We start from the raw sequence: 16,731 nt of genomic DNA, 5'->3' as shown, positions 1-16,731 counted from the left end.
ACTGATAACACCATTAATACAGAAAAAATCTTAACCATTTTACAAAAAGTTCCCATCTTTTTAACACTATCACATTCTTCATGTGCTGCATTACAGTGGATAGTAGATGAAGTAAATATTCCATTTAAATTTAGCTTAATCTTAGAAGATAGTTTTAATTGATTTAGTTCCATAAGCCACCTATAGGATTGATCCTGTACCAAATAAGTAAAATACAGAAAAATACATGTTCTTCCTCAAAAGTAGTTACCGACCACACACAAAATATTTTTACTGTGTAACCACTTATTCTGTATGTTTTATTACTTCAGTCATATGCACACTGTCCTCTATAAGTCCTTTAGTTTGTATATTTTCCATTGGCAACATGACAATAGAGATATCCAGAAGACAGCCATAATATCTCTTGTGAGGTGTGATACAGAAAATTACAGTAGTAAATATAGATATTTAAAATCTAGAATTTAGGCATGTTCAAAAGAAAGCTATTCAATTTGAGAATGTTTGGGAACAAGACTTTGAGCAAGGATTTAAACATTGTCAAATGCAAGGACTGCGAAGAAGTAAACCTGATGATTGACATTCAGTGTAGCTTAGAGACAGGAAAGAATGTACTCTCATCAAGTATCATAGTGGTAGGGTTTCAAATGGGACACTCCAGTGAGCTTTCAGCTGGGGATGATAAAGTCGTCTGTTCATCCTCCATTTTTAGTAGTCCTGGTACTTAAAACAGTGGAGGGTATGGTGAATCATAGTCATATTTCTCAATTATAACAGTATCATTAGACTGTTCTACGAAGACTGTTCCCAGTCTCCAGGCACATGACACTGAGGAATTCCATGTGTTCTTAGGTTCTCGCACCCTTCTCCTGGCATGAGCTGTCTGTTGTCTGGGATGGGGCAGTTTACCTAATTTCTGAGGTGACATAATCTCCTGCAGCCAGGCTGAAATTTTCGGTATCTTTAGTTAATGGTCTTTTACTCATTTTACAAAGCCAAGTTTAAGGCAGAGAGTCTAAAGATGTGTTTTACTGATGTTTAGTTTGAACTCAGGTACTAATGAATGGAAACAGAAATGAAGTGATCAGCAATGTAAAGCATGACTTAAGAATAGAAGTTGAAAAAAAAAAAAAAATCCTACAAAAAAACCCAGATGAAAGCACTTAAAATAAGCAATTAAAGAATTTGCTTAAAGTCTGTTTCCTTCATGGAGAGAGGATGTGGAGAATAAAAAGTAGTAAACAATGTGCTAAAAGGAATATATTTTTAAAAAGTTCAAGGGTGAAGTATAGTAACAAGAAGACAACATGAAGATTTACATTGTCCAGCAGATCAATACAACCATAACACTTTTGCATTTGTCTTCCAAATGCATGTATCTATTATTAATGTTCTATTAATGATACAAAAAGATTCTAAAAGTACCCCTTAAATATATAACAGCTTTGAAGTATCCTTCAATTGTTTATTTGAAGGTCTATCTACTTGTATTTTTGGCTTAGGACCAAGACCATATATATTCAATATTGTAAACATTTCCACATCTTTCCCTTCAGGCAGAAAGTATACCATGATAATATGCAGTTTTTAAGACTGTAAAATAAAAAAAAAATGCATTAAATCTGTTACTGGATTATGTCCTCACCATTTATTCCAACACAGAAAGAAATGGAAAATAAACATCAAATATTGTTATATGTTGCAGAAATAGTGAAGTTTGCACATATACTTATTGAATTTGTGTTATCCAAGCTTAAATTTAAGCTTAGAAATCTACTTTCCAGTGTAATCTAGGTAGCAAAAGAAAATGATGAATAGTCATTGCATTTATCTGATTCAGCAAAAATACTTACTGTATGTGCATCCATATACTTCAATGCGCATTCCAATTCTGCCATTAGGATTCCAGTCCAAAGGCACAAAACGGAGGAGTCTTGCTTTAATGGAATGCTGAAGCTTATAGTATACGACACTGTCTGCATTTGTGTTTCCAGAAAAGGCCTAAAAGAAAATGAACACAGCCACATCGGTATTGAATACAGAAATATATGGAAGCATTGCCGAACTTTTCATTTTATATGCTCCTCTAGCAAAAAGTCAAGCACAGGAATAAAATGTATTTGTTAGTGGGTTCCGTAGGAGCAACTGTTGAATCAATCTTGGTTATTCTTCTGGATCAAGTGTTAAGTCATTTATGCATTTAGCACAGATACCACACTCGCTGATAACTCTCACACCTTCTAAAATTTGTTAGATTTCAAACCCAAACATTCCTTTCACAAAATTTGCAGAATATCCTGGCATTTCAGTGTATTGTACCATCTAATGTGTTTTTGTAAGACAACAGAATGAGCTCTATGATTTCCTCTTACTGAAAGGTTAAAATTTTATTGCAGACCTGTGTTTTAGATGTGTAATACGCTGAATCCAAAAAGTTCTTATACTGACAGACCACAGTATTGAAAGACTTTAGTTTCCAATGAAATAATCCAAAGTATTATGAAAGGTTTTTAATTCAGTGTTCTGAATTAAAAGTGATGAAAAAAACACATCTAATTTTCACCATTTAGGGGCGGACACATCTAGTGAATAGGCTCATTACAGATAACCTATTAAGCTAGAAATAAGCAACAAGAGTTACTGGCTCTGAATATCCACACCACCTTCAGCTTCGTGCTTTATAATTTCACTGTTACAGTGGGTGAAGGTGGAAACACGTTAAATAGACACTGAAGAAGAGCTACTATTTGCAAGGTGAGGCCTTTCCAGACCTCTTGTCCCTTTCAAATCCTTATTTGCAGTCTGTAGCAAATACAGCTGCCAATTAAAGTGCCAATGATTTTGTTGATAGAACCAGAGCTCAGGCTGCAGAAGTTTAAGTACTGTGAGCAAATGAAGTGTTCAATTAAGATTTAATTTTTTTCCAAAATAATTTTTGGAGGGCAGCCGCCTTATGAAAATGTTATGTTGTTAAGTTTTCAGTACAGAATGCATATTACTTGATAGTTTACTGCAGGGTATACTTAAGCCATGTGTTCTTCATTTAAAATTAGGGATTTTTTTACTTCAGTAACAATGTAAAAGTAATTCAGACTACTCTTTAAACTGTTCAGAAGGCTCAGTTTAGAAATAAATATTTTTAGCTGTTATTAACTAAGACATCATTGATACTCTTAGAGATACTATATTATACTGCTTTTTAATAACATGAATGCATACCATCTTTCTCAAAGTATATAGTTTTTGAAATACAGAAATGCTATGTTTCAGTTCAGCCTTAACCAGTAGTAGTCAAAACCAGTACAGGCACTTGGGAGCATAGAAGTCTAAGCAGAGAGCTCTTCATGGCCTATTTTCCTCCACGAAGGAAAAGTGCCCTCAAACTTGTTTTAACCCTCCTACTCAGTTTCTAACCCTGTAGTTTCTTTACCTTAAGCTATTTTAACCTATTTGATGCTTTGAAGACATAATTATTTAGTTCATTATGTCATTAGAAATCAGACATGTGCACCTGACTGTATTAGTAAAATTAAGTTCTGTGTATAGAAGGGCAACACCAAGCTCAGAATGATTGTGAAGGTAAGCTTACAACGAGATAAGGTAAAAAGGAAGTTCTTTGTTTCCCTCTCCATCCTTTATCTCGAAAGCTAATATATTTTTAGACAGGGATAACACCAGTACCATGGTCAAAACTTCCTCCTCCAGGGACAAAAAGTCCCATAGATAAAGCTGTGTGAGACAGTAAGACATGGACTGTGTATAGGAGGCCATACATTAGACCATCTAGAACAGATTAAGCTTATTTATGAATGTAACTTTTACTGTATAATCTACTATATATACACTGCAAAACATACTCTAGGACTAAAAAATATCCACAATGTTTTTACATGTACTGTGTACCCATTTTAAGAAATATTATTTTTATTACAAATATTGCTTCATATTAAATAAGTATACTTAGACGCAAATTCTCATTTAATGTTTAATGAAAGGAACTGGAACATGACTCCAACCTGGATGTTTTTGTAGGAAGAGGAAGTTTAGCAGTTAGGAACTAATGTACCACAAGGAAGGTCTGAGTTTCATGCATGTATTTTATCAATTGTACTATCAAAATCAGCAAAAGAAGTTGGCAAAATCAGTGTGAAATAACTAAGAGCTGTTCATATAGAATAGTTGCTGTTGTTGCATGATGATGGTTGCACTTTGGAAATACTCTCAAGCCAAACCACCTGTACAAGTCTTTGCTTATGACGCATGCCAAAACTACAGTTAGTATTAGTGTCAGGGGTTGTCACGAAGGGAATAGAAATCTCAGAAGGCTACTGGCAGTTTATTCATCTTAGAGCATCAAACTACTCTCATAATGCTGCATAATTAACCTATAAGGTCTTCTGAGAACTAAGGGAGTTTAAAATACACTATATTCTTCCGTAATTTCTAAGCTATATCCAAATTCATATAGTAGTTTAACTATTCACTTCTCAGTAACAAAAGAAATGTCTATTCAAGTTAACCTAGCACACAGTATAATTAACATCAATATAAATGAAATATTCACTGCACAAGAATCCAAATATTAAGACTCTTGCTTCTCACCCTATTACCATGTGGGAAGTTATTGATAGTCTTTTGAAGCTGGTCCTGAAAGTCAGCAGGTGTGAATTCTTCGGTTAAAGTGAAAAAATGAGTGTGAAATTCCTTCATTCTGGCCAGAAAACCCTGTACCAGACAACTGTCTCCTTTACTTAATCTTCATCTTAGAATTATCACTAGGAGAAAATGGTTGCATAGAAAAAAATGAACAAAGATTGTTAGGGCTTTACTGGTTATAATCAATGATTTATGCAAAAACTGACACATCTGTTGGTTATAAAATATTATCAGTGGCACCTTAGTGAGGAGCTCTGTGAGGTAAATTACTCACTGCATTTTTCAGCAGGTCTTGTCTCTGAATTGTTTGAAGATTCAGTTGACATATGCTAAAGTAATCTTAAAATGACAAAACCACACAGTGGTTCATAAATTTACAAATTCATAGATTGGACTGATCATAACCTCTTTTGTAAAGAATGATTGAGTCTGTTAATGACAACATGATTAATATAGATGAGATAGGGAAAATTTTTTTTTTTAAAAAAGGCTAGAAACCCATCATATATTCTTGTTCCAGTCAATGTCCACCGCTTGTAACATCTGCTGTTTCCACAGGAGCATGCTCCATCTGGGAAGTTCTGGCATATTTACATCATTTTCATATTGTGCATGTCATTTGACCAAAACTATGGTCAAAAGAAAAATATTTGACCAGCTATGGTGATAGTATGATTTCCAAGCAAAACAGTGGAAGGATCTTAAAATCACTGCCATGCTGCAACCATGACTAATTAGTGTCAAATATATTGATGTCATGTAAAGATACTATATTTGCCCTTTCATTCAGTGATTCCCTCAGTCATCTTAGTTACAATGGAATTTGGCCTTTTTTGCTTTTTTGGTTTTGTTTGTTAGTTTGTTTGTTGTTTTATTATTATTATTATTATTATTATTATTATTATTATTATTATTATTATTATTATTATTATTATTATTATTATTATTTAGATATTTCTAATGTGCTTGCCTAAAAGATTCCAAATGTTTGTGGCGTTCTGATTTCATCATTTAATATTATAAACTGAGCAGTGTGATTCACAAAGCAAAATTCCATTTAAACACAATGTAATATGAAAAACAAAAAAATAAAAATAATTTTGAAAAATACTCTGAAAGAAGAGACTTCAAAGACTAGTTCATCTATAATTATATTTTTCACTTAGACTTTTTGCAGTCCATTAAGTATAATTTAAGGAATACCATTCAACATTATATTTTAGATATCTCTTAATTCATTGTGTTGTAACGTTTGCCATTAAAGTACAATTTATTTTACCTTTAGATCAGGAGTTCAGAATCGGAATATTACAAATTTTAGCACTAAAAATACTACTGGTTTTTTTTCTTATGTAAAGTTATTTCAATTACCAAAAGGAATACAAATCTGTCATTTATTTACTAGCTATGTCTGAGTGTTATTAAAATTACAGATGGCAAAAATGCACTATTGAATGCTCTTCAGAATGTTTCAAAAAACTATTTATTTTTCAACTGCCTTACTAATAGTTTAATACATGATGAGCTAGAAACGTAGAAAGGGAGTTTAGTTAATTAAAGATTACATTATACATACTTTTCTTAAATAGCTTCCCTTCACAAGAAGTTACTAAACTGCATCTCTACTCATTATAGAACACCTCAAAGTGAAATTTCTTATGTACTATGATGGAAAGCAGGAAGACAGTGGATATCTTTTGAAGAAACAGGACCCTATCTACTATATATAGCTAGTTAGTTCAATTACTCAGTATCCAAAAGAATTCTCTGGAAACACTCCAGCACAAGGTATCAGTTCCCACCTATAGTATCTCTTACTGTTTATGGCAGCACATTAGGCAGAATCCTTTAGTGCATAAACTGGTTGGTTGTCCAGTATGACTGTGACCTAATACTCTTCGCTGTCTACTGATATTTCTTCTTAAATTTAAAACTCAGGCTCCTTATGCTCGTGTTTATCTTACCTAGCTCATAGCCATGTTCTGTTACATGATGACGTCATTTACCTATTCATGTTTCTGAATTTCTTTTTTTGTAATAATGTCAAATTGTAGCATGATAGATGCATTCTGGATGTTTTTCAGCTTTTAAACACCAAAAAATTCCTAAAATTCAAGAAGAGACAACAGGCAGTGGAAGATATAAGAAATATATCATACAATTGAAATGGTCAGCAAGAAGATTGGCATGACCAGTGGAATTCCTCTGTAATACATCAACTACACTTAATTGATCTAGAAATTTGTAAAGATAGTTTGTTCTTTTTGCAGTTTCTTCTTTTTAAGAATGTTTGAAATGAATTTTTCCCCAAAGAGTTGTAAACTACATCTATCTTGCATCTAAAAGTGCTAAAGGACAGCTAAACATCAAAGCCAAATTATGCCAAATTATTTAAACTTCAAACAAAGTAATGGAATCAGCAATCCATGACATAAATTCAACCAATAAATGGATTGTATTTTGTGCCATATTACTTTTCATTCTCCTTCTGCACTGTTTGCTGACAACATCTTCCTTAAAAGTCACTTGGGTGCTGAGATATATATAAGTAGTAAATCTGTGTTTCACTTATAATACTAACTAAAAAGCAGATACATGGTCTTGAAACAACCTGAACTAAAAGTTTTTGCAAATACATTTTAGAGAACAGAAAGAAGTGAGAAAACTACGAAAATTAATGAGACCTCTATGAATGTCAAAACACTTGAAAAAAGTTGTCTTTATCACCAGTTCTCAGGAAAATATAGAAAAAAGCAGGTTAAATGTTCAGCACACTGTGAAATAGCTAGTCAGACTTCTATGTAAAACTGTACCTCTCACCTCCTAGGCTTAAATCACAGCAATTTCCTCTTTGGCAGTGGTAGTGTGAAATCAGATTGAGTGTTGTCCCTGTAATTTTTATTAAAAGGTGAATACCATAATCTTTAATATAAGTAAAAGGTGAAATTCAGAAACTATTTTTTCTCAGGAGAAAACATCTTAGTAGACTCTCTGTGCTATGTCTCCTGTCAACAATCTAATTTCTGTGCTTTGTAAACCAAATCTATTAATGTTAATTATAAGGAACCCATTAATATTGATATAATATTATCCAAATAATTTTGAAAATGCATATTGCACTGTAGTAAAATGACCCAGCAATCAGATGGACAGGTTGCATACTGCTGTTAGTGCCATTCTTCTTATAGAAAATTTCTCATCTCTGACTTTTTGACAGACTTTTTTTACTTCATCACTTTTCCTGACAGTGATGCATCAAGCCTCAAGGCAGAACTGAATGCCTAAACAGAATATATGAAAGAATAAATATGGGTTTGTTAGACAGTTTTCTATTACTTTGGCTATAAAAGTTGCTAGTTACTTTAACCAGATGCAAAAGAAACACTTCTCTATTTTGCACAAGGGTACTGAAAGCATAGACTCCACTGGTGACTTTAATTCTATTGTGTTCAAAAACTGGCTGAACAGTTGGGCCCAGAGCATGGTGACCAGTGGCACAAAATCTATGTGGAGATCTCTAATGAGCACTGTACACCATAGGTCAATATTGCATCCAGTCCTGTTTAACATCTTCTTTAATGATCTGGATGATGGGGTAGAGTGCACTCTCCAAGTTTCCTGATGACATAAAATCTTGGAGGAATGCCTAATACACCAGAGTGTTGGTCTGCCATCCTCAACAGGCTGGAGAAAAGGATGAATAGGAACCTCATGATTTTCATCACAGGGAATCACAGAAGCATTTAGGTCGGAAAAGACCTTTCAGATCATTGAGTCCAACTGTTAACCTAACACTTCCAAATCCACCATTAAACCATGCCCCTAAGCACTGCATCTATATGTTTTTTAAACACCTCTAGGTATGGTGATACCACCACCTCCCTGGGCAGCCTGTTTCAATGCCTGACCACCCCTTAAGTGAAGAATTTTTTTCCTAAATTCCAATTTAAATCTCTCATGGAGTTACATGAGGCCATTTCCTATTGTCCTATTGCTCACCTGGGAAAGGAGACCTACTCTCACCTGCCTACAACCTATTTTCAGTTAGCTGTAGGGAGTGATAAGATCCCCCTGAGTCTCCTCTTCTCCAGACTAAACAACCCCAGTTCACTCAGCTGCTCCTCATAAGATTTGTGCTCCAGACCCTTCACCAGCTTCATTGCCCTTCTCTGGACATGCTCCAGCACCAGTACATCCCTCTTGAAGAGAGAGGCCCAAAACTGAACATAGTGTTTGAGATGCAGCCTCACCATTGCCAAGTACAGAGGGACAACCACTTCCCTAGTCCTGCTGGCCACACCATTTTCTCATACAAGTCAGGCTGCTGTTGGGATCCTGGGACACCTGGGCACACTGGTGGCTCATATTCAGCCAACTGTTGACCAACACCCCCAGGTCCTTTTCTGTCAGGCAGTTTTCCAGCCACACTTCCCCAGGCCTGTAGTGTTGCATGGGGTTGTTGTGACCCAAGTGCAGGACCTGGCACTGAGCCTTGTTGAACCTCCTACAAGTGGCCTCAGCCCATTGATCCAGCCTGTCCAGATCCCTTCTGCAGAACCTTCCTGCCCTCAAGCAGACCAACATCCCCATCCAGCTTGGTGTTGTTGGCAAACTTATTGAGGATGCACGTGATCCCCTCATCCAGATCACTGACAAAGATGTTAAACAGGACTTTCCCCGGTACTGAACTCTGGGGAACACCACTTGTGACCGGCCGCCAGCTGGATTTAACTTCATTCACCACCACACTTTGAGTTTGGCCATCCAGCCAGTTTTTTGCTCAATGAAGAGTACACCAGTCCAAGCCATAGGCAGCCAGTTTCTCCAGGAGAATACTGTGGGAGATGCTGTCAAAGGCTTTACTAAGGTCCAGGCAGACAACACCCTCAGCCTTCCCTCATCCATTAAGTCACTTTGTCACAGAAGGAGAACATGTTAATCAAGCAGGACCTGCCTTTCAGCAACCCATGCTGACTAGGCCTGATCACCTGGTTGTCCTGCACTTACCAAGTTGTGGCACTTAAGATGATCTGCTCCATAACCTTCCCTGGCACTGAGGTCAGATTGATGGGCCTGTAGTTCTCCGGATCCTCCTTCTGGCCCTTCTTGTAGATGGACATCACATTTGCTAACTTCCAGTCAACTGGGACTCCCTGGTTTGCCAGGACTGCTCATAAATGACTGCAAGTTGCTTGTTAACCACTTCCTTCAGCTCCCTCAGTACCTTTGGGTGTATCCCATTGGCTTCATGAACTTGTACTTGTCAAAGCGTAAAGTCACCAAATTAAACATGAGCCAGCGATGTGTCATTACTGCAAAGAAATCTAATGGTATCTTGAGCTGAATTAGACAAAGTATTGCCAGTAGGTGGTGCAAGGTGGTCATTCCCATTTATTCAACACTGGTGAGGCCACAGCTGGACTGCTGTGTTCAGTTGTGGCCCTCTGAGTACAAAAGAGAAAGGGACATACTGGAAAGAGTCCAGGAAAGGGTCACAAAGATGATGGACTGGAGCATCACCCATAGGATGAAAGGTTGAGAGAGCTGTTGAGCATAGAAAAGAGGAGGATCAAGGGAGATACTATCAACATAGATAAATATTTGAAAGAAGGACATAAAGAAGATGGAGCTAGGGTCTTTCTAGTAATGTCCTATGACAGGACAAGAGGCCTTGGGCACAAACTCAAACACAGAAGTTCTGTCTGAACATAAGGAAAACCTTTTAATGTAAAGAAATAATTTTGTTCCAAAGACCTTGAACAGATTGCTTTAACAGATTGTGGAGTCTCCATTCTTGAAGATCTTCAAAAGCCCTCTGGACATGTTCCTGGGCAACTGGCTGTAGGTGACCCTGCTTAATCAGTGGTGTTAGAACAGATGGCATCCAAAGGTCCTTTTCAACCTCAATTATTTTGTGATTCTGTAACATTTAGTTTCACATTATAAAATAGAGGTTTTGTGTGGACATTTTTTGAGCCAGGTAGTGGAAGGCAAAAAAACAGATTTCATAACAGACATCAGACTGAAATTCCAGTGGAATTTTTGTAAGGCTCAGACTTCCAGGACCACCCCACCTCTTTTGTACCGTTGGGACTAACAGTGTTAACATCTCCAATGCAATGCAAGGGAGCATGCCAAGAATTTGACACACAGACCACCCCTCAGAGATTTACATTCCTTTTGATACTCTTTGAATATAAAGTTGATGTTTGATCACATGAAATATTCCCTTTTTATTCCTGTCTTCTCCATTCTGATTCATTTCCCTAAATATTTGGTTTTCTTCTGTAAAAATGCTGGGCTCATCTTTCCTCTTCAGACTTCTTGGTTTGATCCTGATCTTAAAGCTAAATAATTTGGATTTTCTGGTATGTGCTGTTGGTGATGGCGGTACAGTTTTGCACCACTTATATCATCTTCACCAATTTTTCTCCCTGAGAAGCAGTAAGACATGAATCACAACTGTTTGGGAAACCATATGTCGTAAGCACTCACTAAATCCCATGCTGTTCTTAAAGTTTTCCATCAGTGTCAGAGACAGGATACTGGGGTAAAAAAATATTCATTCAACCTATCTCTTTCCGGTATTTCCTGACATTGGGTGACTGTTATTCATTGGGTTATTATGTCATGCTTCTTTCTCTCTTTTTTTCTTTTCACTATTTGATCAGAATGCCTCTACATAAAAGAACAGCTCCAGAAATAGGAGGCGGAGGATGAGACTGCAATTACCAGGGAATCTGGGAAGAGTACAGGAATGTTGTCAGAACATACCATAATACAACAAAGAAAGCTGAAATCCACTTGGAATTCAATCTGGCCAGGGATGTCAAGGACAACAAGAAGGTCTTCTTCAAGTACATCAGCAGGAAAAGCATGACTAGGGAAAATGTGGGCCCACTGCTGAATGAGGTGGGTGCCCTAGTGACGAAGGACACAGAGACAGCAGCGTTACTGAATGTCTTCTTGCGTCCAGTCTCTACTGTCAAGGCTGGTCCTCAGGTTTCCCAGACCCTGGAGGCAAGAGATAAAGTCTGAAGAAAGGAGGACTTTCCCTTGATTGAGGAAGATCGCGTTAGAGATCACTTAAACAAACAAACATGACACCCACAAATCCATGGGCCCTGATGGGATGCACCCCTGAGTGCTGAGAAAGCTGGCAGACGTTATTGCCAGCCACTCTCCATCACCTCTGAAAGGTCATTGGAGGACAGGAGAGGTGCCTGAGGACTGACGGAAAGCCAGCGTCCCTCCAGCCTTCAAAAAGGGCAAGAAGCAGGACCCAGGAAAGTACACAACTGGTGAGCCTCACCCCCAATCCCTGGAAAGGTGATGGAACAGCTCATCCTGGAAATCATCTCAAAGCTATGGGGAGGAAAAGAAGGTGATTGGGAGTAATCAGCGTGGGGATTCACCAAGGGGAAAGCATGCCTGACCAACCTGATAGGCTTCTATGATGGAATAACTGGCTGGGTAGACAAGGGGAGAGTGGTGGATGTTGTCGACTTTGACGTCAGCAAGGCTTGTGACCCTGTCTCCCATAACATCCTCCTAGGTAAGCTCAGGCAGTGTGGGTTAGATGAGTGGGCGGTGAGGTGGATTCAGAACTGGCTGGATGGCAGAGATCAGAGGGCTGTGACCAGTGGTGTAGAGTTTAGCTGTAGGACTGTAGCTAGTGGTACTCCCCAGGGATCAGCACTGGGTCCAGTCTTGTTCAGCTTATTCATCAGTGACCTGGATAGAGGGGCAGAGCGTACCCTCAGCAAGTTTCCTGATGATACAAAACTGGGAGGAGCGGCTGATACCCCGAAGGCTGCAACACCATTCAACAAGACCTGCATAGGCTGGAGAGTTGGGCATGAAGGAACCTAATGAAGTTCAACAAAGGCAGGTGTAGCGCCCTGCACCTGGGGAGGAATAACCCCATGCACCAGTACAGGCTGGAAGGCAGCTCTGTGGAGAAGGACCAGTTTGTTCTGGAAGACAGCAAGTTGCCCATGAGCCAGCAGTGTGCCCTTGTGTGCAAGAAGGCCAATGGGAATCATGGAATGCATTAGGAGGACCGTGGCCAGCAGGTTGAGGGAGGTGATCCCCCTGCCTGCCCTTCTACTCTTCCCTGGTGAGGCTGTATCTGGAGTGCTGTGTCTAGTTCTGGGCTCCCCAGTTCAAGAGAGAGAGGGAACTACTGAAGACGGGCCAGCGGATGGCTATGAAGATGATGAGGGGACTGGAGTATCTCTCTTATGAGAGAAGGCTGGGAGAGCTGGATCTGTGTTGCCTGGAGAAGACTAAGAGGGGATCTTATCTACAGAAAATCTTAAAGTCTACAGATATCTTCAGGACAAATGTGTAGAGGGTGGGGCCAGGCTCTTTTCATTAGTGCTCAGTGACAGGACAAAGGGCAACAGTCATAAACTGTAATACAGGAAGTTCTGTGTGACCGTGATGAAAAGCTTGTATACTTTGAGGGTGGCAGAGCACTGGAACAGGCTGCCCAGAGAGGCAGTGGAGTCTCCTTCTTGGAGACATTTAAAAGCCACCTAGAAGTGATCCTGTACAGCCTGCTCTAGGAGAATCTGCTTTAGCAGGGAGGTTGGACTGGACGATCTCCAGAGCACCCTTCCAACCCCAACCAGTCTGTGATGTTGTGACTTATGAAAGGTAACAGCTGACATTTGTGAATGGAGCCAGTACTAGGGGTTCTTTCTGTCTTCTGTTGTGTTGTATGGTTTTGGTTTGTTTTTTCTTTTCAAGAGACAAAATTTGAAACAGTTTGCTTTCATGTTAATACAGAAAAGGAAGATTTTAGTATTTAAAAATAAGCTAGTAACAGAAGTTTATGGGGTTTTTGCCTTCTTTTTTTCTCCTCAGCAGTAGCAGTTGGATACCTTATTTCATTAAAAACATTTCATGTGTTTGTAGATATGGTATGAGTCTCAGGCCCTTGAATGCCTATTGCTAGTCAGCAGATGTCTATCATCAGCTAGCCATGTCCCTCTGGAAATAAGGTCAATAAAAATAATGTCTTCTTTCTTTCTTGTTTTCATGTTCAACAGATCTGAAATGAAAAATTACTTCATTGCCTAGGTGTCATGGCGTAGGAACTAATGTATGCATTAAAAATTTCTGACTGTAAACCACCAGAGACAACTGCTTCTTGAAATTCTTCCATTTACCTTACTTCTTATTATCCATATATAGCGATAAATTGTATGTGAAGTAACTTGTCGCCATTGGAGGGAGCCCTTGTATTAACACAACTGGGCACAACACAGGCTTGTTAATCCTCCCTTTAAAAATTATTATAACTCGTCTTTATTAATTCCCAATATGTAATTATGAAGCTACTATGCTTTATTTATTAATACCTAAGCACATGTACCTCACAGATTTTACATGAAAATTGAAAATGTGAACGTTTTTCATAATAGTATTACTGGAATTCTAAACAATCTTTATTCTTAATGACTTTCAAATATTAGCTAATTCTTTATCTGAAATGAATATTTTTTTTTTTAATTTGGAACTGTAATCCATGAATTTGCATTCTGACATTCTAAAGAGAATTGTGATTATCTCCAAGAGTAACAACCAGAGTAGTTTTTAATGGAAATATAATGACAATTTATTGTCACTTTTTTTTTTTTTTTAATAGATTCTTTTGAAACAATCTGTAAAATATGAATGTATTGAATTTTTAATCTGGACTACAGTATAATTGTCATTCTACTTTCAAAGCAGTTTGAACACTACTGTGCTGGGTGAAAAAATGTTTTTATTAATGGTATTTAATGTTGGATGTCAAATCATATATGTTTACACACTTAGATATAAAAAGCTTCATAGAAGTTATTAAATGTTTTCAAAAAGCACTAAACTATTTAACCTGCTTATTCCACATATTTACCTGTAAATATATACCACATATATTTACCTGTAAATATATACCACATATATTACATTAAAAGTAATGGGGAATGGTATATTTGTCATTATATTAAATTTATGTAGAAATCGGGATTACACTTCTACAGCACATAGCATAGCACAGACTGGGCAGGCAGCGAAAGAAAGAAAAAAACCCGCAGGAAACTTATAACTACAATAGCTATGATGCAACAGCAGTGCATGTATTGAAATGTCAAAATAGTACATGGGAATCCTGTTTGCTCAAAGCAATATAAAAAACCTGTCAAATATTACACTATAACATTCATTTGCATACAATTTCACACTTTGCTCTGAAATGAAATTAAATGACCAGAAAGAAAAGAAGGAAACCTTATTAACTATGCAACATAGAAATGGCAGAGCAAATACTTTCTAGCTGTTATATCCTGAGGGTCATAGACAATAAAAGAGTTCAATAAAAAGGCTTCCTACTGAATTTACTTCTGTGGCTTTTCATATAAAAAGTCTCACCACTTCTAACTGTAAAGAAATGCCTACATGTGAACTCTTCCATAAATCATAATTATGAACTCACATCAGCATATAACACGCTAAGTTAACATGATGTTCATCATAGAATCATGGAATGGTTTGGGTTGGAAGGGACCTTAAAGATCATCTAGTTCCAACCTTCCTGCCATGGTTAGGGACACCTTCCACCAAACCAGGTTGCTCAAAGCCCCATCCAACCTGGTCTTAAAGACTTCAAGGGATGGGACATCTGTAAGTCCTCTATGCAACTTTCCAGCGCTTCAACACCCTCACGGTAAAGTTTCTTCCTAATAGCTAATTTAAATCTACCTTCTTTCAGTTTAAAACTATCACTCCTTGTCCTATCACTGCATACCTCTATAAAAAGTCCCTCTCCAGTTTCTTGTAGGCCCCATTGAGGTATTGAAAGGCCACTAGAAGGTCTCCCTGGAGCCTTCTCTTCTCCAGGCTGAGCAACCCCAACTGCCTCAGCCTGTCTTCACAGGAGAGGTTTCTTATGTTGCTACAACATCTGAACTAGTCAAATATTTCTCTCTCCCACCCCCAAAAAAGAAAATCAGTGGCAAATTATAACTTTTCTTTTTACATACTGCTCGCCATTTTGGTTATTAGAAAACCTTCCAAAAGCAAGCAACTTCCATGTTGTTTGCTTTACTCTTTTAAAAGGTAGAATAAAATTAAACCCAGAGAAACTCACTGAAGAGATTAAGTATTTCAGATAGGTTAATTCCATATTAAATTTTAACAGAAATGTTCAACAAATGTGTATTAAGGTTTCATTCAGAAGTAGTTATCAGTGACCAGGAAAAGTTAACACCATGTGTAATATATATATTCTTAAGAATATTTGTATTACAAAAACAGAGGTTCAGTTTTCAAGAAATGTCAGCATTCATGGTAGCTACACTGAAAATAGATGGGACAGCAAGATAATCCCTCTAAAACAAGTTTCTTGATGACATGTTTTAACTGTCCCTCGTCTAGTTAATCAAATTTCTAGCTGACGGATTTTATTCTGTGATTACACACCTGCACTGAAAAAGATTAAGACTACTTAATGGACTTTTATAGAAACCAAAGGTAAAGTGAAATCAGAGCTATACCTAACTAACGCAGGTATTGAAACAATTATTCAGATAAAGGTTAAAACATATCACTTGCATTGTGTAACAAAATACAATGGAGTAGATGAACACCATCATATTCTCCTCCATTTAATTTCAATATGTAATATTTTTCAACAGATTTTCTGTTGTCAACGGGTTTGCTAGGTCTATGCAAGGCTTTCATTTTCACCAAGTTGTCTTTCTTCTGTGTTGTAGGCAGTAAGGCTACATCACCATGAAAAACATGGTTAGATCTATTTATGAAGCATTTAGTGTTCAGTTGAAAAAACTGGGTCCTGAAGTCAATTGGTTATGCAAGAATTTCAGTTGTCTATATGTATTCCTTAGTCAAAATAAAATAGATTTCTAGTTTTCATACTTCCAAAGAAAAAATCAAAGCATGCATCTCAAGGTACCTTCATTATCTTCATAGCTTGAGTTAGAAGCTGTGAAATCGAAAACACTATTATTTCCTTCTTAGAGGATTAAAACCAAACAAACAAAAACCGAAAATCAATTTAGGTTA

General features: G+C 37.3%; 1 protein-coding gene across 1 annotated transcript in view; it reads right to left on the bottom strand.

Annotated features, from left to right (window-relative positions):
* Positions 1-16,731, bottom strand: part of CNTNAP4 (contactin associated protein family member 4) — a 258,447-nt gene that overhangs the window by 97,112 nt on the left and 144,604 nt on the right. The window contains exon 4 of the mRNA XM_037372623.1: positions 1,854-2,001. Coding sequence (XP_037228520.1) covers positions 1,854-2,001 — 148 coding nt within the window. The remainder of the gene's footprint in view (positions 1-1,853; positions 2,002-16,731) is intronic.

Source organism: Falco rusticolus, chromosome Z (genome assembly GCF_015220075.1).
Source record: "Falco rusticolus isolate bFalRus1 chromosome Z, bFalRus1.pri, whole genome shotgun sequence".
Taxonomy (NCBI): domain Eukaryota; kingdom Metazoa; phylum Chordata; class Aves; order Falconiformes; family Falconidae; genus Falco; species Falco rusticolus.
Note: the sequence above shows the minus strand (reverse complement) of the source record. Positions and strands in the feature narration are given on the sequence as shown.